General features: G+C 41.2%; 1 protein-coding gene across 1 annotated transcript; it reads left to right on the plus strand.

Annotated features, from left to right (window-relative positions):
• Positions 1-611: 611 nt before the first annotated feature.
• On the plus strand, positions 612-24,678 carry cacna1ha (calcium channel, voltage-dependent, T type, alpha 1H subunit a). The gene is made up of 36 exons (XM_061304293.1): positions 612-722; positions 1,120-1,253; positions 1,852-1,949; positions 2,784-2,943; positions 3,410-3,737; positions 4,110-4,202; positions 5,442-5,680; positions 5,751-6,274; positions 6,736-6,902; positions 6,963-7,157; positions 8,070-8,221; positions 8,345-8,530; positions 8,614-8,731; positions 9,970-10,125; positions 10,926-11,013; positions 11,100-11,371; positions 11,454-11,825; positions 12,386-12,489; positions 12,577-12,700; positions 12,910-12,978; positions 13,355-13,539; positions 13,869-13,995; positions 14,117-14,242; positions 14,425-14,514; positions 14,811-15,003; positions 16,413-16,564; positions 16,679-16,788; positions 16,878-17,011; positions 17,453-17,523; positions 17,884-17,962; positions 18,505-18,626; positions 19,112-19,270; positions 19,341-19,481; positions 19,551-19,719; positions 20,438-20,595; positions 20,669-24,678. Exons 1-36 carry the CDS (start codon positions 630-632, stop codon positions 21,950-21,952), a joined length of 6,972 nt encoding a protein of 2,323 aa, XP_061160277.1. The 5' UTR covers positions 612-629; the 3' UTR covers positions 21,953-24,678.
• The last annotated feature ends 1,124 nt before the right edge of the window (positions 24,679-25,802 follow it).

Consider the following 25,802-nt stretch of genomic DNA (forward strand, 5'->3'; position numbering starts at 1 on the left):
GGAGAAGAAATCACTGAACTGCTCTATGGGACAGAACTAATTTGTTCAGATTCTCCGAGACACAAATCGACCGTAACAAGCGAGAAAAGGAGCGCTTGGTGGTCATGCATGGCTTCCCTTTGAGCTTCCACTCTAGTGATATCATTCTCTTATTCTCAAAGTTGTGTATCACGTGCAGATATAAATATCTGCAAAAAAAAAAAAACTTTTTTTTGTCATGTTTGTGTTTTCAGGTTATGGCAAAAAAAAAAAAGTAAAATGGCCTCAATGTTCCAAAACAGTAACCCAACACATTTAAAGGGAAATTTATCGTATGTGTTTATTTCTTCGTGTGTGTTGACTGCAGAGATTAAAAAACAAATTAACGCAAACAGAGCACAAGGAGGGCAGCAAATGATTCTTTAAATATTCTCATTTTTATTCAGCTAAATCTTCCATTTTAATGTTAATATTTTTCTCCCAGCCTCAACACATTGTTAATGAACACTAGCGAGATCACTTTGACACAATATCTCCATTTCACAATAAGATTTAAGATGAAGTTGTAATTTATCTGTATTTTTTATTTCTATCACATCCTGCACGTTTGAACCTTAACTCCTTCCCGTACGTGGTTCGAGCACGTGTCCATGTTGGTGATCCTCCTCAACTGCGTCACCTTGGGGATGTATCAGCCCTGTGAAGATCTCACCTGCTTGTCAGAGTGGTGTCGCATACTCAAGGTTTGTTGAAAAAATCCAAAAGTGTTCCCACAAAAGCTAAAAAAATAACTTCCAGAAGAATCAATATTCTGTCAAGTCTAAATTGATTCACTATTTCCCCCCTGTATGATTCAGTTTAAATCTTTCCTGAGCAGTTTAGTGTGACTGTAAAAAAAATAATGTCCCATTTTGGTCAGATAAATAATAATGGAAAATAGTGATTATATATTAAACTGGCTGAAAGGTAATAAAAAAGATTTTCCCACTTTATTTTGAGATTTCCAATTAATCAAAACACTGATGAAATGTCACAAAGTTGGAATGAGTAAAAATAATAGATTTTTTTCAATATGTGTAAAGCAAATTGCTCTTTTTAACGTAATCTTTTTTTCTCGCTCTACGTCTGTTTTCCCTTCAGGCATTGGACGACTGTATATTTGCTTTCTTTGCGGTGGAAATGATCATCAAGATGGTGGCCCTGGGGATTTTTGGCAACAACTGTTACCTTGGCGACAAGTGGAACCAGCTGGACTTTGTCATCGTCATGGCGGGGTGCGTCTCCCGCAATGTTTTTCTTTTATGCCCGGCAAATTTTCAACTGTAAACCACCCTGTGAGTCAGAAAGCGATATTGTGTCGTCGCTATGTTGTGTGAATTTTTTACACACAAGAGAGAAAATGATGTAAACAGTTTTGTGCCCTGTGGTTTATCCACATGACTGTAAATTGTCTTTGTTTTTTTTTTACGATGCCTCCGAGTTATATTGGACTTTTTTTTTTTTTTAAACTACCGTATTTTCTGCACTATAAGGCGCACCGGATTATAAGGCGCACCTTCAATGAATGGCCCATTTTAAAACTTTGTCCATATATAAGATATATACATTTGGCCCGCGGGCCGGACTTTAGACACGCCTGCTGTAGTAGCTCAATATTGGTCCATATATAAGGCGCACCTGATTATAAGGCGCACTGTCGGCTTTTGAGAAAATTGGAGGTGTTTAGCTGTGCTTTATAGTGCGGAAAATACGGTACTTCAACACTTGCATGTCTTTTTTTCTGCTAATAAACAATAGCAATATTATCTTAGTCAGCATATTTATTTTTTAAGTGCATAAGCTAGAAATAAATTGTTGGATCTGTGCCCTTAGTGTGTTGGAGTACTCTCTGGATGGACATAATGCGACTTTCTCGGCCATTCGTACCGTTCGAGTACTGAGACCTCTACGGGCCATCAACAGAGTACCAAGTAAGTCCTGGTAGCTCCGTGATATTTAATACAGGATATTTTTTTAATCCGCAATCTACACTCGGATTTTTCTTTTCAAGCTATCTAATCATCTCATGCACATGAAGGTTTTTTTTTTTTAGTCCGTAGGCAGCGAACGTCCTACCTGCAACCTTTTAATGGATCCAATAGTTTGCCTTCGGGACAATCTTGAATAGAATGCGGCGTGAAAATTATATATTGTTAAAGCCATGGTTATGTGTGAGCTCCCTGAAGGGGGTCGGGGTTGTTTCTGGTTGAGGGTGACACATAGGTTAGCTTTGCCTGCAGCATACTCAAGGTCAGGGTAGACACAGACAAGCACACTTACACCCTAAGGACCCAAATGCTTGTTTCCTCAAAGGTACCGTCTTATTTTGTCATTGTTTTCAATTGTCATCAAGAAATCAAGAATTCCCAGCCCTTTGCTTTCACTGTCTTTGTTTGATGAGAACCTGCCATTGTTAGGCAGATTTGAATATGTATGTTAGTTGCAGTGAGTCATTTGCGAGACTGTAAGATGATAAATGGGTAGGGATCAAAAATGAAAAGAATCACATGACAGGTCTTTTTGAATCGGATGCTAACTGCATGTGACAGATGAATTTATGTAACACTAGCCACAAGGAATTTGAATTCACATCCCTAAGGACGGAATTATGTCAAACTGTCACATTGCCTGTTATCATTGCATGTAATTATTTTGGCCCTAGGAAGTCGATAACAAATAAAATAAATTTGATCGGCATAATCTGCAACTGGGTTTGTATTTTTATGTTTAAATGCTAATTTAAAATCTTGTTTCTCACCTTGTAGGTATGCGAATCTTGGTGACGCTGTTGTTGGACACCCTACCGATGTTGGGAAATGTCCTTCTCCTCTGCTTTTTTGTCTTTTTCATCTTTGGGATTGTTGGGGTCCAGCTGTGGGCGGGGCTTCTGCGAAACCGCTGCTTCCTGGACGCTGATATCAAAGAGTAAGTTGTAAAAAATATCTCGCTCCTTCATGGCTGAGCGTAACACCTACAGCAAATTTTAGAGAAAGCCATTTTATCTGGAAAATGGAACAAGGAGTCAACGCACTGTAGGAACCTCTTGACATATGTGGACAAATTGTTCCTCAGGAATATAACATGTCAAAAGTTCCTCGCATGTTCTGAAAACATGATCATAATGTTCCTTCAATGTCTCACATTTTTTCCTTAATCTCAGTCAAATTAAGACAATAGCATCAATATTAATAATTTGTTGACATTTTTAGTTTATTGTTGTAATACTCTTTAGTACCGTATTTTCGGCACTATAAGGCGCACTTAAAAACCTCCAATTTTCTCAAAAGCCTTATAATCTGCTGCTTGTGGTAATTTATGAAAACCTCAAAATGACTAGAACTGGATTGGATACTTTACACATTGCAATTGTTCCATTTCTATTCTTTTCTAGAAAATACAATTTGGATATCAGTCCCTACTACGTGACAAACGATGGCGAAGACAACCCATTTATCTGCTCGGCACCTCGTGATCACGGCATGCTTCGCTGCCATGACATTCCGGCCAAAACCGAAGCCAACGCCGAGTGCCAGTTACCACCGGCGCTGGGCCAAAGTTCAGATCCCATTGGAGGAACCCCTACTTTGGGAGGGGACAATGGAAAGGGATGTGTTAATTGGAACCAGTACTACAACGTGTGTCGCCCTGGGGAGTACAACCCTCTCAAGGGAGCTGTCAACTTTGACAACATCGGCTATGCTTGGATTGCTATTTTCCAGGTAAAGCGCACTACACGTTTCATTTCTTTTTTTTCCTCGTGACATTGTTGCACGGCCGGTTTAGTTTTGGCTGTAATGTGCTATGCAAGCTGAGGTGTAAAAGGTGAGGTGTGAGTTTATTATCGCCTCGGCTGAGCTCAGCCGATGATTTCAAGTGTCAGCATCCCAAATACTCATTAGTACGTCGACTCCACCGAGGAGCTGTGTCAGTCCTTTTGATGTATGCACACAAATATGTACACACAAATACACACGTGGTTTACTTGTAACACACAAACCAAGCCGAAATAATGCATCCAACGCACATTTAAGGTGCGTTTGTGGATATTCATGCTAATGACTGCTTCTCTTCCACTTCTCTTTCTCAACCAGGTCATCACACTGGAAGGATGGGTGGATATCATGTATTATGTCATGGATGCTCATTCATTCTACAATTTTATATATTTTATACTTCTCATTATTGTAAGTAACCACTTTCTTTCAAAACAAAAAATAATACATTTCTAAAATGTGTTGTTTAGTCACAATTTTGCCATAGCAGAGCTGAGTATTTTTGAATGTGTTGGCTTTGGGCATGTAAAGCCTCAAGATGTTTAGTTTGATCCTGGCTAGGTCTGTTGCTCCATTTTTGTATCCAACCCAAGAGAGGGGGAGTCTAAATCTGCTCAGGAGTGGGCTAGACTAGGTTTTTGGTATTTTTGAAGCGCTATATAAAAGGGTGCGGCGGAAGACGTTCAAAAAAGGGCATTTTGCGCCGTTGTGGGTATGAGCACAACCGACTCTCATTCAATAATTGTGCAACTGCAAGCCAGTCTCGCTTTTACCTGTAACCTAGACCAATTCAAATTGTATTCCTTTTTTTTTTTTCTTACACTGAGGCAAAAACAAAAACACCACGATATGAGTCATGACTTTAGAATTACGAATGCAAGAACAAATCCTTAACTGAACTTGGAGCTTGAATAAAACGAACACAAACACCGAACTCAGCACTTGAAAAAGTACTCTCGCAATTCTTTAATAGCAATCATTTGACTTGGCTCTGTATTGTCGGCATTATTGGGGTTTTTATTCTCAGCCAATTTGCATATGTTTAAAATCTTGCTCCCGGAAGATGTGCTTGTGTACTTGCAGTTCACTTCTTCTTTCTGAAACCCAAAATAACCTTTCTAAGCGCTGCTTTGAGCAAAGCTTCTCCCCTACTGTATCATGTCCTATTCTATCATGTATAATTTCCCTTATCACGCTTCTGTGTAGGTTTTCAAAGATCCCAGCTTAAGCGATATTTCGCGCCGCTTCTATGAGCTTGCTTGTCTGCCTGTCGTTTGATGTCAAAGTGCTCATTATGCATTTGGAGAATAGTTGGGGAAAATTGGGGGCAAGAAAATAGGCTGTGTTAGGGATGATGATGATAAATTATAGAAAAACAGAGAATGCATGAAACATTTCTTTGTCCTAGTTTTGACCTGTTAAATAAGCATTTTGATTGATTAACTTCCCGTTCTAGACGTATCCTCATTTCCGAGACTGATAAGTTGTCTGTTTTATTATCGTCATTGTTTAGCTAAGCTCCCTGAATGTTAATTAAATAAAGCCCTGGTATCAGTTGTAAAAGGTTATTTTCATAATCCACAGGTAGTGAAAAACGTCTTTATCGACTTTATTATCAAGGTGCTTCTTTATCTTCACCTCCCCAATTAGGTGGGATCTTTCTTCATGATCAACTTGTGCCTCGTGGTCATCGCCACCCAGTTCTCCGAGACAAAGCAACGAGAGAACGCTCTCATGCGGGAACAGCGTGCTCGCTTCATGTCCAATGATTCCACGCTTGCCAGTTACACTGAACCGGGTTCATGCTATGAAGAGATGCTACGCTACATTAGCCACCTTTACCGCAAGTTGTCACGAAGACTGCAGAGGATATACTCTGGATGGCACAGGTCAGATATGGAAATTAATGCTGTGTTCCAGAACTTCCAAAACAAATGTTTTTTGTTGTTCCTTTACTAGTAAACGGCGTAAAAAGGTGAATCCTAACGGCAATGGCGCCGGCGGCAATAGCGCTGGTAACGCACACGGCCACGGCTCCGGCAGGGCCCCGGCTCCGAGTAGCGCTTTGTGGTTGAGGCCGATACACAACCTGCTGCAGCACCATCAGCACCAGCACTGTTCTCACCCCAACGGGGGGCAGCACACGAGCGGCGTGGAGACCACGGAACATTTAGCCGAAAAAGGAGGAGCCACGGAACTGGAGATGAAGTCACTTCCTGTTGGTAAAGGAAGTCGAAATGGAAATAGCAGTGGCGGCAATCAGTTGGCTGTCGCCCAAGACATGGGGACCACGCTCAGGAGAGTCAACGGAGGGATGAACTACCCGACCATTCTGCCATCGTTTGTGTGCAGCTACAGCAGTAAGACACCGCCGCCTCACGCCCAACAAGGTGGAAGCGGTCCAGATCAACACCCACCAAACCACTCAACAACCGAACAAACGGAAAAACTCAACAAACTCTACCAGCTTGTGGGACAACACGGTAAACAGATACACACTCAGCCGAGTTATCGTTAAATTCATTTCCTCACGCCAAGTAAAAATCTCCTACCACAGAACTTAAAATATATTCTAGCGGAAGCACCTTGGCATCACATCAGTTACTCGTTGATGAAGTCAGTTCATATCCAAAATGCCAACCTTATCTTCCACCCCCGTGAGACTGTGGTCTGAAGCTCCCAGACAGCAATTTCCTTTCCAACGGGGTCGAGTCATCGTTGTCATGCCGGAGCTGTGAATCCACGGGTGGCTCAAAGTGCATTTATTCATACCCGCACTTTAATCGTGACACTTTTGGCTGCTGCTCAAATAGTAATCAAAAATTTAAGACACTGGCTTTGGCCATTGGACTTCAGAAGTGAAAGGCCGATATCATTATATGACTGATCATTGCAAAAATTTCAATCGGAGCGAAACCTCATGCAACGTGTGATCCTCTCTCAGGTCATCAGAGTTTGCTGTACCAGCTGGCAGGGGTTATTCCCAGTCCACTGCTCCTGGAACTTCTGAGCTGCCCTCTATGTGCACGTAGTCTGGAGACCTTGGAACTGCAGTTGGGCGACTCGGAGGGTTGCAAGGGAGAAGCCGATGGACTCCACGACTACCCCCAGGTCACTACAGATGGCGAGCACGGTTGATTAGTTCCTTTGTCTGAAATGATCCACTTTTAGGGAGGAGATCTGAGATGCTACAGAGGTCGGGGCAGACGACCCAAGCCTCCGGAGTTCAAGAACAGAGCACTTCGGGCGTGGATGAAATTCAAGGAGAAACTGAAGAAAATAGTGGAGAGCAAGTACTTCAACCGAGGAATCATGATTGCCATCCTCGTCAATACTCTCAGTATGGGGATAGAGTACCATGAGCAGGTACGAGAGCTTTTGGCAATTTGGTTTACATGACAGCCCAACTGAATTTTGTCTTGTGTAATCAAAAATGTCTGGTTGTCCTTTGTGTTCCCAATCTCCCCCTAAATGTCTCCAGAGAACGTGTTTGCTCGTAATTGTGTCTCTGCCTAAGCTCCTGTTAGCGACATTAGCAAGCTTAGATGTTGCATAAGTGTTCTACTCCTTCATTATTCCTTCTACGAGCGCATACTTGTGAGCAGAGCTGTCGGAATGTTGGAAACGAGACAAAAGGCGAGACGAGAGCTAAACAAAAATCAGGATGTTTAAGTTTGTATGGTATTTAAAGTATGTTGGATCGTGAGGACAAGCGGGTGAGAAAATCGATGATTGTATTTGTTAGTCAACTGGCTAACATGGTGCGCCAATTATCATCATCGCGCTCAGGTAAATCCCTCTAAATAATACAAATGGCTGAAATCATGGAGACTCGCAAGCTTGTGGATAGTTAAATGGAAGAGATTGCACTGCAATTTGTGGAAAATGACAAACGGCGCTCTATAGTCAACTGTTAAAGTACCACGCTAGCTCTTAAATCATCGTTGCTGAAAATTGAAAGCCTTTTGTTACGGCTTGTCAGTTAAAGTCAATGTGAACACACCGACCTGGTAAGCACCTATAAACTGTTATTAACTATATCCTATTGTCTCTCAACCCCCACCCCGTACGTCCCCACCCTTTTTATTCCCTGTAAAGCGTCTTTGGGTCATTGAAAAGCGCTATATAAATTTAATGAATTATTATTATTAAGTGTTTTTGTTTTTGTTGTGTTTTGTTTGCCAAAAAAATTTGAATCACCTTAAAAAAAAAAAAACATTTTGGTAAATACATTGGACAGTCATCCTTAACCTATATTTTATTTTCTCATCCCCGCAGCCGAAGGAGTTGACGGATGTGCTCGAGATCAGCAACATTGTCTTCACCAGCATGTTTGTTCTGGAAATGGGATTCATGATTTTGGCTTTTGGCCCCTTTGGATACATCCGAAATCCGTATAATATATTTGACAGCATCATTGTTATCATCAGGTACACGTTTAATTTGCAATATTTGGGCAGAAGCATTGGAAGATTGTTGACAAACAAAAAAATATATATTTTTTTACCATTGATAATATTTACAAATGTTATCAAATGTCTTGTCCTTCTCAGCGTGTGGGAGATAATTGCTCAAGCCGGCGGCGGGTTATCAGTCCTGCGTACTTTCCGCCTGCTTCGAGTTCTCAAGTTGGTTCGCTTCCTTCCTGCATTGAGGAGACAACTTGTAGTCCTGATGAAGACGATGGATAATGTAGCAACCTTCTGCATGCTATTGATGCTCTTCATCTTCACATTTAGGTAGGTCATAATTCATGAAGAAAAAATATTCATTGAAATCAATAAAAACAATATATCTGTGCTGATGACATCTATCTCTGCAGCATACTGGGTATGCATCTGTTTGGTTGCAAATTCAGCCTTCAGACAGATGATGGCGACACCATTCCTGATCGCAAGAACTTTGACACTCTGTTGTGGGCAATTGTCACCGTATTTCAGGTAAATTGCATTCAAGCGTAAGCAATAATTAAATTAAATTAAATTAAATTAAATTAAATTAAATTAAATTAAATTAAATTAAATTAAATTAAATTAAATTAAATTAAATTAAATTAAATTAAATTAAATTAAATTAAATTAAATTAAATTAAATTAAATTAAATTATCATCTATTTGCAATGGGGTTTCCAATATACCAGAAACATCTCAATATGCTGCACCACATACTAAATGTTGCACAGACAGAAGCATTTATTGTACTGTGTATATCTGCCATCAGATAAAACTCCGTACCTACTGTACAGCGGGAGATTGTAGATACAGAATTTTAATGACATAACATCCAAACATTCTACTTGTGTGTTCTCTATCTGGAACCATTTAAGGCACTTTGAGTGTCATGCTATTTTTAAAGCGCACTTGGCAAAGAAATGACATAACTCATTTTGAATCTTCTCAAAAGTCAACATGCCATCCAAAATGAGAATGTGAAATTTAAGTATTGTGTCTATGTGCTTATATATATATATATATATATATATATGTATATATATATATGTATATATATAGATATAAGATACATCCTCATGAGCCCAGCTTCTTCGCCAAGCTCTGCTCATTAATCAAAGGCTGACAAGTACATTGTTCTTCGACGCACCCACCACTCTTATCTTATTTTCTAACATGTGTGGAGATACTTTTCTACTTCTCAGGCTTAACACGGAGAAGCATTTATGCAGACGTGACTGTCATGTGCAGGAGAACTATATTCTCGTACTGTACAGACATCCAAACACACGCCAAGCTAACAGCGAAGTGAAATAGTGCCCTGCCACGGGCTTTGAGTGGGTAGCCAGCTTTCATGCTGCATCATGAACACTGTCCTACTTTTAAATGCTTTCATCTCCGGCTTTGGTTTAAAAGCTACTGCGCGTAACCACGCACGCTACACACGCACACTCGCTCGCTAGACCTTGCTTGTCATCTTACAGTAATCCCTTGTGGGAAAAGTTGAAGTACTGCTGCGTGTCGGCAGTAAAAGTAGCTCTTCTCAACAGGAAGATCCCTTGAGTACTGAAAAAGTGGCAAAGTTCCCAAGTCTTTATTTTTACAGTATTTTTTCTCTCTATTTTGTCTTTTAAATCCCCCCAAAACTTTGCAGGGTTTGGGAGTTAGGGTCTTTTGTTTCACAGATTTGTGACATAATAGGGCTGAATGAGTTTTTCTTGAACGTGCAGATTTTGACCCAGGAGGACTGGAACATGGTGTTGTATAACGGCATGGCCTCCACCACCCCATGGGCGGCTCTCTACTTTGTTGCACTGATGACATTTGGGAACTATGTGCTCTTCAACTTGCTGGTGGCCATCTTGGTTGAGGGCTTTCAGGCTGAGGTGAGTAGCATTATTTTTTTAATTTTTATCTTTATCTTCATTTCTATTTTTATTTTCTATTTTTATTTTCATTTTCTATCTTTTATTTTCTATTTTCTATTTCCTTTTTTTTAAATACATGAGAGACGCTATATTGGAATTGTGCTATACATTTTTTCTTAACACAACAGCCAAAGTGGGTTTATTATGGTAGCATTGGGTGAGACAAGAGAGAATAGATTTATGTATTGATTTATGTCGATTTATTTTCATTTTTTATTTCTTATTTACTTTTTTTAAATACATAAGATCCGCCATATTGGAATCGTGCTATCCAGTTTTTCTTAACACAACAGACAATCGCTCAGCCAAAGTGGGTTTATTATGGTAGCACTGGGCGAGACAAGAGAGAATAGATTAATGTTCTCTTCGGAACAACAACTCTTTTTTTTCTCTCAGCGGTGTGCAGTGTAATGGCCTCGTCTTGCTGTTAATAAACTCCCAGTTGAGCCATGGCGGGGCCACAGGTGCAGCCTCTCAATTATAGAAATGTCACATGGAGTGAGGGATCACTGTTTTTAAAAGGGGGCAAAAGGAGGAAGATTACTGTCGAGCGGTCCTGCAAACTCGAATCAATTTGAGAATCAATCCTTCCCCTTCCTCCTTGGTTACAGTGCGTACCCCTGAAGGGCAAGCGAAGCACTTTGAATCGGAAAAAACAATTCATTTGTCCTCCTGACATTAACAGTTGTATAAAAAATAAAATAGCAATACAAAGCGAGAACAGCTTATGTTGAATTTAAATACAATGTGTGTCTTAGGGTGATGCAAATCGCTCCGAGTCAGATGATGACAAAAAATCAGACAACTTCGAAGAGGATGAGAAAGTAGAGCAACTCCGAGACAGCGGTAAATAAAATGTTGCCTTTCATATTCATCTCACCTGGTGACAAAGATTGCATCTGAAAGAAAAATCCCACCTGTTCCTTCTACAGAACTGAAAATGTACACGCTGATGATGACGGCCAATGGTCATGCCGACCCGCGGGGTTCGATGGCTCCTCCCATAATTATGCGAACAGCCGCCACGCCCATGCCTACTCCGAAAAGCTCTTTAGGCTTGGAGTCCTACCTGGAGGATGATGTCATGGCCGCAGAAGGAGTTCTGCACCATGGAGAGGTCGGACCACCTGAAACCATCCACCAAGAGTCTCGCCGTGGAAGTGCCACCTCCATGGATGTTTTAACGTGTGATCAGAGGTCTTTGGTGAGCTTTAAACCAGGGATTGGTTTTGGACACCTGATGAATTATTTTATCTGAGTCGTGGTTATTCCTGTCATTCCTCCAGAGCCATTTCAGTCCAGCACGCCGCTCCCCTCTCCTTCCTCGTGGATCCAGCTCATGGGGGAGCCGTCGCTCCAGCTGGAATAGCCTGGGAAGAGCACCGAGCCTCAAAAGGCGTGACACTAGCGGAGAACGAGAGAGTCTATTGTCCGGAGAGAGAGGAGAGGAAGAAGAGGGTGTGGATGACAATAGCGACGCTGGCGGGTACGATAACAGGATCCAGCCGGATCCATTGGAACTGCTGCAGGCGTCCACTCTCTGCCCGGCCGTCGGGGTCCAATATGGCGACTGTAACGGCGGTAACATGACTCATAATTCTAATGTGAACACTCTCGCCAAAGAAGACTCCTTGCCTGAAGATGACACTGATTATGAGGTAAGTTGCTACAGGATCTGGATTTGTTCAGTGTGACCAAACCTTAGCCTCGGTTAGCAGACATTTTAAAATCCCCTATTGCTGCTGCAAAGAACTACTTTTGTCCAAATGAGACTCTTCAGCTCTCTTCAACAATCAGTATCATGGTGATACAAGATGGCGGCAAAGCTCTACTTTTGTCTAAATGAAGCATCTTAATTGACTTTAACGCAGTTTATTAGTACCAAGATGTCACAAGACTGTTCCTTTTGGTGAAGTTACCGTATTTTCCGCACTATAAGGCGCACCGGATTATAAGGCGCACCTTCAATGAATGGCCCATTTTAAAACTTTGTCCATATATAAGATATATACATTTGGCCCGCGGGCCTGACTTTGGACACGCCTGCTGTAGTGGCTCAATATTGGTCCATATATAAGGCGCACCTGATTATAAGGCGCACTGTTGGCTTTTGAGAAATTTACGTGCGCCTTATAATGCGGAAAATACGGTAATGTATTCACTTGGATGGGTGTTGAATAGCAAGCTGATGTTGACATGTAACTTCTGACTCCTACAGCCTTCCTTTTGCTGCATGATGAAGAAAGAGTTCCTCAACATGAAACCTCGCTGGTGCAAAGAACACGAAGAATGGAACTTGTACTTGTTTTCGCCAGAGAACTCGTGAGTCTGTTTTTCTTCTTTTTACAGTTCAACGTGTCTCCTATTCACTTGCTTGGATTTTTTTGCTTTATTTGTGTGTTTGTTTAGATTTCGTGTGTGGTGCCAAAGTGTGATCTCTCACAAAATGTTTGACCATGTGGTTCTGGTTTTCATCTTCCTCAACTGCATCACTATTGCTCTGGAAAGACCTAATATACAGCCACACAGCAATGTAAGATGGAATGATGGAATCTGTTTCATGTTGACTCTAAAATTATTATAAAAGCACAAAAGCAAATAATGAAATCTGTACTGGAGTGAGGACTACAAATACAAATCTGGCATTCATATTTTTGCTTGGTGAAAAATGTTTTTTTTATCTGATAGTTTAATGCATTGCATCCTGAATCCATAATAATCGTAATCTTTCTTCACCTTTAGGAACGGATGTTTCTCAAAGTGTCCAACTATGTTTTCACTGTGATCTTCCTAGCAGAAATGACCATCAAGGTAATATTAGCCATACTTTTGAAGAATGGTGTTGGCACAGTTACATTGAAAATTTTATTTTGTTATTTTATATTACTGGACATTTTTGGGATTTTTTTTTTAATTACTCAAGATATTAATTAACCACTTATTTTTATTTAAAAAAAACAACTATTTTTTTTAACTTGACTTAACATATTTTAAGGCAGAAAAAATAGATTTTTTTTTAACTTGAATTAACGTATTTTTAATATTCTATTCTATTAATATTGGTCTGGCAAAACTTGGGATTTATAATGTACATTGTTTATGAATATATCGATTACATTTGGGGACCATGCACAGCCCAGATTTGTTTTTTTTTAGTTGATTTTGTCATGTTGTGTGCTTTTGTCAGGTGGTAGCGCTCGGGTTCTGCTTTGGGAAGCAGACCTACCTTCAGTCCAGTTGGAACATTCTGGATGGTGTGTTGGTGTTTGTGTCTCTCGTCGACATTTTGGTCTCTCTGGCATATTCTGGTGGGAACCGGATCCTGGGCATCCTCCGAGTTTTACGCTTGCTACGCACATTGCGCCCACTCAGGTACATCATGAGCATTTATGCATTTGTAAAATCCGATGTGTCCTTAAAGGCAACCCAACTATATGCAGTCATTATTATTGTTGGTCATAAAGTTTGACGTATTCTTATTACTGTAAAAATCCTAAATATTTAATACATATCCCGACCTCATTACTTTGCAATGTAATTCTTTGACATACATTCACAGAATTAAATAATAGCAATTGTATACCAGTAATGAATAAATAATGTAATATGCAATAATATGAGCCACAGAGGTTTTTATTTTGTATTGTGTGAAGTTGCTTTTTTAAGTCACACCAAAAATGTTTTGCTTTTTTGTATTCCAGAGTGATCAGTCGGGCACCAGGACTAAAATTAGTTGTGGAGACCCTCATCACTTCTCTTCGTCCTATCGGCAACATTGTCCTGATCTGCTGCGCTTTCTTCATTGTGTTTGGCATCTTGGGAGTGCAGGTAGTTTTAAATCATTTATAAATCTACACGTTTAAATTTATCATTTGGACAACATGATGTTCTTGAAATGAATAGTCGGATTGGAAAATGAATTAAAAAGCCTTCTTGGTGTGTTCTCTAGCTTTTCAAAGGGAAATTCTTCCACTGTGAAGGTCTTAACACCAAAAACATCACCAGTAAATCCGACTGCCTGCAAGCCAACTACAGCTGGAAACGACGGAAGTACAACTTCGACAACCTGATTCAGGTATGGCGAGAAAGAAAATACAGTATGACTGTTAATGCCTGCCTTTAAAAAAAAAATACTGCAAGTGGTTTCAGAGAGACAAACCTTTAAAATTGGCAAATAAATATCAACACAGGGTTTTATGAAAGGCGGACAAGGGGGCTCTTGTGTGTTGACCTTCCAACTTTTTTTTTCCACTCCAGGCTTTGATGTCTTTGTTTGTCCTGTCATGTAAAGACGGCTGGGTCAATATTATGTACGACGGCCTGGACGCGGTAGGAGTGGACAAACAGGTAAAGTGATAAGTCATCTATGGCAACCTGTCTAAAGTATCACCATTTTATGTTTTTGAAGAAGAGTTATTTTTAAAATGCTCTATAAATAAAGTCGAGTTGAGTGCAATTTAATCCTATGAAAATTATGCTATTACTTTCAACAGGCACAAATTAATTAATAATAAATAATAATATGTTTATATAATTAAATCAAATTATTTTTGGTCTTTTTTTTTTTTTTTTTTACTGTGACAAAACAGTCATTGCTCAGAATCAACCAATTCTATTTCAACTTGATTCCCTTGTCTTTTCAGCCTGTGAGGAACCACAACCCGTGGATGCTGATCTACTTCATCTCCTTTCTGCTCATCGTCAGCTTTTTTGTCCTCAACATGTTCGTGGGCGTGGTGGTGGAGAATTTCCACAAGTGCCGACAGGACCAGGAAGAAGAGGAGGCCCGTTTACGGGAAGAGAAGAGGCTCAAAATCATAGAAAAAAAGCGCAGGAGTAAGGAGAAGGAAGGGGCTGGTCGGTAGTCTATTTTTCTGAGCACTGCCTGCTTTCAGAGCCTGACAAAAACAAAAAAACGGAATAAAGGGAAATTTCAGACGTCCGTTGAGTTTTACAGACTGGCGAGCTCACACTAACAGTGGTTACTGACAATTTGTGGGCTTCACCACTCTGTCGCATGTCATTGCATGACTGCTGCCCTGCCTCCCCCCCTAACACTGCATGCAAAATCACAGAAAATCCAATCTTGCATTCCAATCATCCATTATGATAACACGTGCATGCCAAAACATAAAACCAAAACAAAACAGCACACCAAATTGCCAACCCAAAATTTTCAATCCAATCCAATGTTTTTTTTAGTGAGCTTTCCCTGCATGTGTTAACAATCCGGGCGCCTACTTTGCTTCTTAGCGTGTTGTGAAATTCAGTTCGGCCAAATGGCAATGTCCCCTCGTCCTTCTTTGAGGGAGCCAGAGGCATCTCGTCATTCGGGTAGGACATTTCCTGGTAAACATGCTTTGACTGGCAGACTCAGAAACATAGCAGATGCTGTTACTGCTATATAGTGTCATGAGAACATATATGAATGTGCAAATCAAGAAGATCTCAGAAACACACTATCTACTGCAAAAAAAAATACTGTCCTGATACATTAAGTCAAAATGAAAAGACGTCAATTCCGTTGTGCCATCCAAAGGCAGTATTTGGTGTGATCAATTCATCGAATGTTTTTGTAAAAAAAAAAAAAAAAAAAAACTAGACTGCTGAGTGTCGGCAATTCAAATGTGGCTGCTGGGTCTTCAACTTCACAGTCCCGATCCAAAAATTTCCCAACTAAGCAATTTGAATGTCCCCACAAGACAACAAAGTAGATGATGGAAAAAAAAACTGTGTTGTTGAACCAGCCCCATCATGAGCCTCGTTATATTTGTTTTAACTCAAAGGCATGTAAGCACGTTGGAGACATCTCATATCGTTCATATGGACATGTCATTGCGCAATCCAAACTAGATCCAAGTTACTCAATCTGGGTAACTTTGATTAAAACAGTTCATTGACTTCTGTAGTTCAAATCTATTAATAATTGGTGATCTAAACCATTTTTAAAATTCCTATATTGTAACATACAATACTTCTAGGTGTGCACTGACTGACTGTGGGGGTAAAAATGACTCTTTTTTTTGGTTAAATTTTTTTTTTATGTAAATATAAAAATGTAACTAATGAACTGGACTTGACTGTATTGCAGTAGACAGTGATGCTTTCTGTCCTGTTCCCTGCAGCTCTCAGTGCACACCACCGTGATCATCATATTAAAGATTCAAACCATCAACACACATTTGATTCCCTCTCACATTCTTATTCTTAGTGTGTCACTCTTTGTGTCTGTTGCTTCTCCCCAGAAGCCAAACAAAGGCCCTACTATGCGGATTACTCCATCCAGCGTTTGACTATCCATAGACTGTGCACCAGTAACTACCTGGACCTCTTTATTACCTTCATCATATGCGTCAATGTGTTCACCATGAGTATCGAGCACTACAATCAACCCCAGGTAAGCCCGCCTCATGTTCTCACAAATATTCCAGGCAATATGTGAAGTATCCAATTTCTGTTCTATTGCAAATTTGCATTGACTACATGTCGCGAGATGTTTGTGTGTGTCCAGTATTTGGTGGTGGTTTTGAAGTACTGCAACTACCTGTTTACCTGCATCTTCATCATCGAGGCCCTTCTTAAACTTATGGCGTTTGGGATACACCGATTTTTCAAAGACAGGTAACAACAAATTGATGAATAACAGCAATTTTTTTTTTATTCGTTAATCCATGCCAGAGATATGGAATAGTGTCATTTTGTAATTTTAGGTGGAACCAGCTGGATATTGCTATTGTGGCTTTATCCATCATGGGCATCATACTGGAGGAGCTGAAAATGAGTGCATCCCTTCCTATAAATCCTACCATCATCCGAATTATGAGAGTGCTCAGGATAGCACGAGGTAGACGTGCACACACGGCAGCAACTGTTTGGATTTTGACACAGTTGTTCCTCTGGGAAATAATGGAACGAAAATTATCTGCTATATACTCGACATATGTATAGTGACAGGAACTGGCAAAGCTATTTTATTTGATTTTTAAAATACCCGAAAGTCAATTATATGGTCTGGCACCTGAGAGGTCCAAGTATATTTCAGGGTGGGGGTTGCCCCTGTTCCCCCTCCCTTAGTTCCGCCAGTGGTGACAGGTCAGTTTTTCAACAGATTCCAGAAGTTGTTGCCATTCATAGAATTATTTTAAAACATTTTTCTGTTTATTCAAAATAAATGCTAGCTAGATCGGCAACAGAAATAATGATCTGTTTTCCTTATGTGAATTGAGAAATCTTGTGTGAAGTGCACTGTTGAAGGCATCTCCATCTTTTTTTTTTTCCCCCCCAGTACTTAAACTCCTTAAGATGGCCACAGGCATGAGATCTCTACTGGACACCGTCATGCAAGCTCTGCCACAGGTAGGTCATTTATTTTTATTCTATTTATGGCCATCCGGGAGGATTTCATGCCTGGTTTGGGCAGCAGCTTTAAAGTGTATGATGTGACTGACTCGATTGCTCAGCCATTTTCTAAATGTCACGTGCAGATGAGGTTACGGAGTGCAGAAAAAGGCACAAACAAGCAAAAAAAATATCTGGGAACTACAATAGGGAAATATCAATTTACTGTACCTCTTGTTAAAATAAAGTATCAAATTTCTTATAACTGCGATGAAGAGCAAAAAATGTTAATTAATTGGCTAAAGTCTTTCATCCTCTACAAAAGCTAATCCCACCTCGCTCTGTTGGAAGAGGAACTAACATTTCTTTTACCTCCAGGTGGGAAATCTTGGTCTCCTCTTCATGTTGCTTTTCTTCATCTATGCCGCCCTGGGAGTAGAGCTCTTTGGCAAGCTTGGTACGTCAAAACACATCACTCTACTCCCATCTGCTTCTCTGTCACGATCATATAACGGAGCTGTTCTGTGCTGGAAGAAAATCATATTTATTTACAAATTGCTTTCTCTGTAGACCATCTCCATCAAATATTTTTTTTTTATCAGACTAAAAGACTGAATTGGCAACTGATTTTCTTGTCTCCAATTGCTTTCTCTGTAGACCATCTCCATCAAATATTTTTTTTTATCAGACTAAAAGACTGAATTGGCAACTGATTTTCTTGTCTCCAAAAATGATTTTTAAGATTTTTGGGTGCTCCTCAAAGACATTTATTTATTTATTTATTTTAATTTTTAACTATTTTTATTTCTGCAACGGAAAATAATACTAAATGAGAGCAACTTCTAAAATGAGCAAAAGGCGGTTCCGTTGGTGTGGGCCAGCTGGAGCTTCCTTTTTTTTTTTTTTTGCCATCCTTTCGGTTCATTTGACTTTGGCAGGTCCACTCTGTCCATGTTTGTGCTCGCTTACCGAACGAAACTCTGCTTGTGTGTTTCTTAGAGTGTAACGACCACAATCCCTGTGAGGGTCTGAGCCGTCATGCTACCTTTGAAAATTTTGGGATGGCCTTCCTTACGCTTTTTCGCGTATCCACGGGAGACAACTGGAATGGCATTATGAAAGTATGACCACACATTTTTCCACGCACTTGCACACTCACATGATAGAAATGACCTCCAAAACCAATTATGAACTAATAAAGAACTGAGCAGTCCGGGCACTTTCACATCTTGACTTTTACTTCACCAAAAAATGTAATTCATGATGGTTATCCCAGACAATCATATTAGGGAGACAATGTTATTAAAAGACAAGGGCAATATTGCCAACCGACTTCAAGATGGTGCTCAAATACTAAATAATCAGTAGATTAGGAAGGGGCACTGAAGTCTCGAAGTTGCATTAGTGACTGACTTAATTCACCTTGTAATAACGTCAAATAAAATACAAAACAATACAAATTGCTTTAAATTGAACAAATATTGCGCTTTTTAAATGTAGGTCAGTGCTTCGGGTATTGTTCAGGCCAGCAGCAAAGACATTCCTGGCCTTGACAGCTCACCACTGAATCAAGTGAACATTTTTGTGGAACTATTATTTTCCTCAGGACACATTGCGAGAATGTCTTCCAGAGGAGCTTCACTGTCTCTCCTACCTGCCGTTGATCTCTCCCATATATTTTGTCACCTTCGTACTCATGGCCCAGTTTGTGCTAGTTAATGTGGTGGTGGCCGTCCTGATGAAGCATCTAGAAGAAAGCAACAAGGTATGGATGGAGGTTTGCAGTCTGATATTATTTTAATAGGCCTTAAAAAATCCCCAATCATTTTTTTTAGGATGCGAAAGAGGATGCAGAAATGGATGCAGAAATTGCCATGGAAATGGAGATGGAGAAGAAACGTCGTTCGAGCATTTCTTCCCACAGCTCAAATCCAGGGACTTTTGTTGGGCCATGTCCACCACAATCTCCTGGCCAGGTAACAGACGCCTCTCATCTGTTAGTTACTGTTATGTATTTAATGACTGGTCTTTGTCTCCCTCTAAAGGACGAAGTGGTGAAGTGCAGTGAGGATGCACTGCAAGTTTCTGACAAGATGTCCGTATCCAGGATGCACTCTCTGCCCAACGACAGCTACATGTTCCGACCTGTGAGACCTGCTAGTGCTCCTCACCCCCTCGAAGAGGTGGATGTCAGTGCTCAGGAGCAACATTCAGGTAAAGTGTTCTGTGACGAGAAAAAAAAAAGTCTGATCCAATACTGGACCAATGGGACTTAATCACCTTTTAATACGATCCTAATTGCATCATAATTATGAAAATCACCAATGCTATATTAAAAAAAACATCACCAGAGATTGTTAGTGAAGTAATTGCCCAAGTCATTTTTTTATGTTTACAGGAAACAAGAAAAAACATTCAAAAAAAAAATGAGAGGCCAAGGCGGCACAGTGGCGCACTGGTTAGCATGTCGCTTCACAGTTCAGAGGTGCAGGGTTTGATTCCGGCTCCGGTCTTCCTGTGTGGAGTTTGCATGTCCCCCCCCCCATGCCTCCCGTTTCCTCCCACATTCCAAGAACATGCAGGGTAGGCTGATTGACCACACCAAATTGTGTATAAGTGGTTGTGAGTGTGGTTGGTTGTTTGTGTATGTGTGCCCTGTGATTGGCTGACGACCAGTTCAGGGTGTGCCCACGTCTACTGCAGGGTTAGGCTCCAGCATGCCTGTGACCTTCATGAGGAGAAGCGGTTCAGGTAATGGATGGATGCATAAGAGTCCAGTTAGTTTGATTTGCGGATGACTCAGAAACAATACAGGAATTAAATGAATGTACACATTTTGTTAATATTATTAGCACATGGCCAAAACTACCGAAGATGGTCCCTTCGTATGATTTGGTGAACCATTCCAAACCAGCTTCATCTGTACTTTCAGGCTCTCTGACTTCGGTCCATTCACAGCCGTGTGAGAGTCGGACTCTGCTGCAGGTTCCTGATGTTTCCCCCGTTCACCCGCGGCTGCTACCTTCCGTCAACCTGCCTCGCATCGCCCCGCCCACGCCGCACCCCTCCCCTCGGCCCCTACGCAGACAGGTGAGATATTCCTTCACACTTCTAGCAGCCCGTTAATTGTTCATAGTAAATCAAGTCACATTTGATTTTCCAGGTTGCAGTTAATGTGGATTCTGTGGAAGTCCAAACTTGTGAGCAACAAGAGAGGGCCACCCCTGTCCATCTCCCTCTGCCGTCCCCCTTATCGCATTCTCCCCGTAGCCCCGCCCCATCTCCCCTGCCTCCTCTCCCTCCCTCCTCCCCCTCGACTCTTTCCCGCCCATCCTCCTCCCCTTCTCCATTCCCACTCCCTCCAGTGTCTCCTTCTCCTCTCCCACCTATAATCGCAACCTCCCTCCCTCCTCCACCGTCCTCCCCCTCGCTTCTCCTCCCTCCGCCCCGCTCTCCACGCTTCCCATTACGCAGCGCCAGCCTCCACCGGCCCAGACCGCCCTCCGCCGCCTCCCTCTTTGACCCGGCCGACGAGGAGGTGTGTCACATCACCAGCTTGGCCCGCCACCGACAGATTGCCGAAGGCGGACAGGAGAGCGGAGCGAGAGCAGGTCGAAGCCATTCCCTCTCTCCATACACCGACTCCACCTCGTCGCCTCCTCCCTCTTTATTACCGCGACCGTCCTCCAGGAGCCCGCATGGAGCGGAATCGATAGACCGGGACTTTAGGAAAGGCTTCAACGTGGATCCTCAGGGGTCGTTATTGTCCGCCGGTTACCTTGACGAACATCGGCGCCACTCCATCGAGGTGTGCCTCCCGCAAGACGGCATCCCCGGTGATGAGCAAAAGTCGGAGTTCCACAAAGGAAAGAGCAATTTCCCGATGAGGGTGCAGTCAGTCGGAGGTGGACACCGTAAAAAGAAGACCAGCCCCCCTTGCATATCGGTCCACCCGCCTTCAGAGAGGGAGAACCCGCCCTCGCCCCCGAAACTGGCCGACTGCAGCATGATGCTGAGACGAAGGACGCCGTCTTACGACTCACGACAAGACGTCGAGCCGCACTCGCCCATGCATCGGGCGCTCACGCCCGTCCAACTCCAAACGCCGACACGCACGCTCACACCCTCGCCGAGCTCCACGCCCGCATACACTCCACCGCTCCCGTCAACCCCCACGCACCCCCCCATCCCCATCAGCCCCAACATCTTCATCCAGCCTCACGCACCTCTCGTCCCAAGACCTTTCGTACAGACACGCCCCATTTCGCCCGCCGCCAGGCGCTCCGCCCTTACAAGGGACTGCATCCCCTTACCCCAATTCACTTTTGACCAACCGCAATCCAGATGCTTGTCGGACGCAGATCCTGCGCCGTGCGCTTCACCTTTTGACAACAAACTGGGAACCGGTGCTGGATTCACCGCAAAGAATCGGAGGACCGCCCAATGAACATCAGGAAGAGGAATTGACTGGTCCAAAATCTCCCGAGCTGGAGAACATGCTGACCTCAGGAGTATTGGGAAGTTTTTTTTTTTTTTTAAGAGAGATGGAGTCTTTTCTTTTGATGAATTTGGCATATCGCCGTACCGAGACAGACAGACAGACATACACCGGCACCGACCCATTACCGACACTGGATTAATCCAGCTCCACTTCGGTGGCACCGAACAATGAAGGACTAAAGCCACCTAACTCTGTAGCCAAAGTTCTTTTTCTCTTTTTTGACGCACTGTCCACACCCACGCGAGCCAATCAGGAAGCAGCGTCTGGCTGACAACCTCTGACCTTTTCCAGGAAGTGGTTTATGAAGTGCAAGCGTGGGGTGGGATTGTGGGATATGCAACTTCAGGTTTTCTACAGAAGTTCTGCTTGCCCCTCCTCTGCTCCTTGATCACATTGATCCGAGCAGGTGTGTGTGTGTGTGTGTGTTCGAATGAGTGTTTGTACGTTTTTGTACGTCTCTTGTTGTCGCGTCGCCGTGTTTTTCTTCTTTCTTGACAGTGAGGGGGAGCAGGACAGAGCTGTAGTGTACGTTTATCTGTGTATTTGTGCGGTGTAAATAAAGGAAATATTATTTGGTGAGATTAAAATAGCTCTATCCATATGCACATATTTTTATAGAGATCGAAAGTGTTTTTGCACACAAGTTTGAATTATTTCCTCCGTTATCCTATTGTGAATGTACGTTTCCTTTCAAGAGAGGAACAGGAACGAAGGAGGGAAAATTCTCCTCCGGCGGGATGACCTAGAGGATTGGATTTTTATTTTTCTATTTTTAAGAATAAGAGAAATCATATGTGTGTGTGGTGTGTCTTCTGTAGTTTTGTCTTTTATGTATTTGGTGTCTTGATTGCAGCATTCAGGAGCCGGCTCAGTGATACAAGTCAAATTGATTCGAAATTTTACACTCCATGTTTTGCAGAACCAAATAGTGTACCGTATTTTCCGCACTATAAAGCGCACCGGATTATAAGGCGCACCTTCGATGAATGGCCCATTTTAAAACTCCATATATAAGATGTATACATTTGGCCCGCGGGCCGGACTTTGGGCACGCCTGCTGTAGTGGCTCAATATTGGTCCATATATAAGGCACACCTGATTATAAGGCGCACTGTCGGCTTTTGAGAAAATTGGAGGTTTTTAGGTGCGCCTTATAGTGCGGAAAATACGGTACATTATTTCCTTATGCGGGAGAAAATAAACCAAAATAAGCCAAATCAACTGAAAATATAATTCTATGCCTTTCATCCTTTTGCTGTCCCAATTATAACCAAGCTGTTGCATCACTGAGCCTTCCTTCTGAATCACGTGACCCCCATAAAGTGTTTCTGTACATCTAAAGACAACCAAACTAACTTACTTACTAGATGTGTAGCCAGAGTGCAATAATATTACTATATCTGTATATGGTAAATATCTACACTACATTGATCAAACCACATGTTTATACATACCGTCAGAACTATGATATGGATTTTTATAGGAGGATTGGCAGTTGATGGTACTTCTGGCCTTTTGCATGCAGAGTGGCTGGTAGCAGCGTAATGTACTGTAAATTTCTCCAGACGCTCAGGCTTAACTACCAATTGTTTTATTGTAAGCAGAGAGAGCGACTGAGAGAATTATTTGATGAGGAATGGAGCTTCATTTAGTTGTCATCACATACTTGAAAATGCTTTATTGGTGAAACTCTTCTTTTTTTTGTGTGGCAAAATATTTCAAAGCATTTTCAAAGCAGCATGTTTGTGGGGTATGTTAGAGCAGGACTCACACAGCCGCAATGATGCTCATATTGTTAGGAAATAGATTTTAAAATCATCTTCATTCTTTTTTTTTTTGTTTTGTTTGGTGTTCTGCTTAATTCTTGTGAAAACACATCGCGCCAAGCTTTTTGGATGTAATGGCCACAAACTAAACGGGCAGTCAAAAAGAACAAAATCCTAAGCCAAACAGTACATGGCAAAGCACAATATGTATATACTGTATAATATTTCATTTTGTCCATAGTCATAAGCAGAATACTTATAAATTGTTTAAGGAAATTAATGAGTAAGTAAAAAAACAATGAAGTTGAACACAGATGTTTGCAAACGATTATTAATTCAAGTCATGATAATTGTCAAACGTCATACAGTATGTCTGGATTGTGTCATTTGTAGTCATTCTTCCTTCAATTAGAAAATGAGAAAAAATTAAAATATTGCCTTAAAATTTGAAATTATATTTATCTTTTTAAAAGGGTCTGATCAGTGGCGGAGCTAGAGGCTTTTGTGTATTTATCCAAGTTTTTTTTCCCCACATTTCCACTGCTAACCAAAAGAAAAAAAAAAAAGAATCTTAATCAGCATTTTCTGAAGAATTTTTGGGCTTTGTAAATTTTTTAGGTTTTGTAGACCCCCATATCTTTGCCCCCTCCATGGCCCCCACAAGGAAAAAAAATCTTATCTCCGCCAGTGATCATAGATTATCATTGAGTCTTCATTTACTGTTCCATTGCTATTCTCCAGTCGTGAATTTGAACATAAAAAAATACTGTGTGGTTTCAAACAAGGAAATTAAGAATAAGTCATATTTTCTAAGTCTTGCAGGTCAATCTGTGACCATGGCTTATTTGTTCTTGGAGTTTGTTCTTTATATGTATGTACGGTCTGAAATATAAATGGGTCATGGACGATTGAAATATGATATGAAGATATTGTTGCTAAAAGATGGACTCGGATTTGTTGCTCAAACACTATCTGCCAAATGTTCTGTTTTGTTTTCATGTTTTCTTGCACAGATTGTTGCTCATGCGAGGTTTTCAGTCTTGTTGGACCTAATGCAGTCCGATCTAATCTACATTTTGCCATAAGCAAACTTCTTGGTTTGGTAGAGTGACTGCATCATTTTGGGGGGGGGTAAATTATTATCTTTTACAATTTACAGATCTTTGGATCTCAGTATTTAACTCCTGTTTTTGAGGAAGCAGTTTAGGACTATTGCATGTTCTAATTTAGAAGAAAAAAAAAAAGAATGGGAAAGAATTACCTGGATGTTTTAGAGCTTTTAATATTTGAATATTCAACTGTTTCCATTTGTAGACTGACTACCTAAGCACTGGGCTCTAATTAATTGGTATCTGATATCATACCAAAAAAAAAAATGACCTAATTCTTTATTGTCCAATGCAATACTGGGTGGTTGCTGTATGAGGACACTTCCTCATTTTACAGTTTTATAGCAAAACCTGGAAATCTGTTGGTCCTGTTCTTCAGAACTAACATTCTTTAATAGTTAAGGTGAATATTTTTTTAGCTTCTCCTCCTCATACTCTCCACATATTAGAACTTTACAAAGTGGTGACTTGATCCAATATATATTTGACTTCGGACTAGCCGAAGCCCTACGAGAATGATTCAGAAGAAATCTTTGGAAATCAGAATGGGACAAAACTTTTTGTCCCTCCTCACACCCCTTTGAGTGGCTGGCCCAGTCACCCCTTTAACCCCCAGGCCTTATAAAGAGGGGAGTGGGTGTCTTGAGAAAGTCTGCAATAAAGTTATTTCCACCCCTGATCGAGCGAGCGAGCGAGCGAGAGAGGGAAGGCAAAGGGGAGGCACTCTCCATATTGTATCTTTGATGATTTTTGTGTGACGGCCTCACTGTCCTGGAAGATGTTCCCTGTCGATTAAAGAAAAAAAAGTAGATTTTTTCATTGAAATGAAACATTTCGTCTGTTTTTTTTTTTAATCCAACCACACTTTATTCCAAGAGATGTGAAAAGTAGCTGCCATTATATGACACCTTACATGGGATG

The sequence above is a fragment of the Syngnathus typhle genome, linkage group LG17, assembly GCF_033458585.1.
Source record: "Syngnathus typhle isolate RoL2023-S1 ecotype Sweden linkage group LG17, RoL_Styp_1.0, whole genome shotgun sequence".
NCBI classification, from domain to species: Eukaryota; Metazoa; Chordata; class Actinopteri; order Syngnathiformes; family Syngnathidae; genus Syngnathus; species Syngnathus typhle.

Coding starts and splice junctions, on each gene's coding strand:
- cacna1ha (XM_061304293.1), top strand. CDS start 630: ATGTTGGTGATCCTCCTCAACTGCGTCACCTTGGGGATGTATCAGCCC. Junction 1,254..1,851: donor TTTGTCATCGTCATGGCGGG/GTGCGTCTCCCG, acceptor CTGTGCCCTTAG/TGTGTTGGAGTACTCTCTGG. Junction 17,012..17,452: donor AGTGCTCAGGATAGCACGAG/GTAGACGTGCAC, acceptor TTTCCCCCCCAG/TACTTAAACTCCTTAAGATG.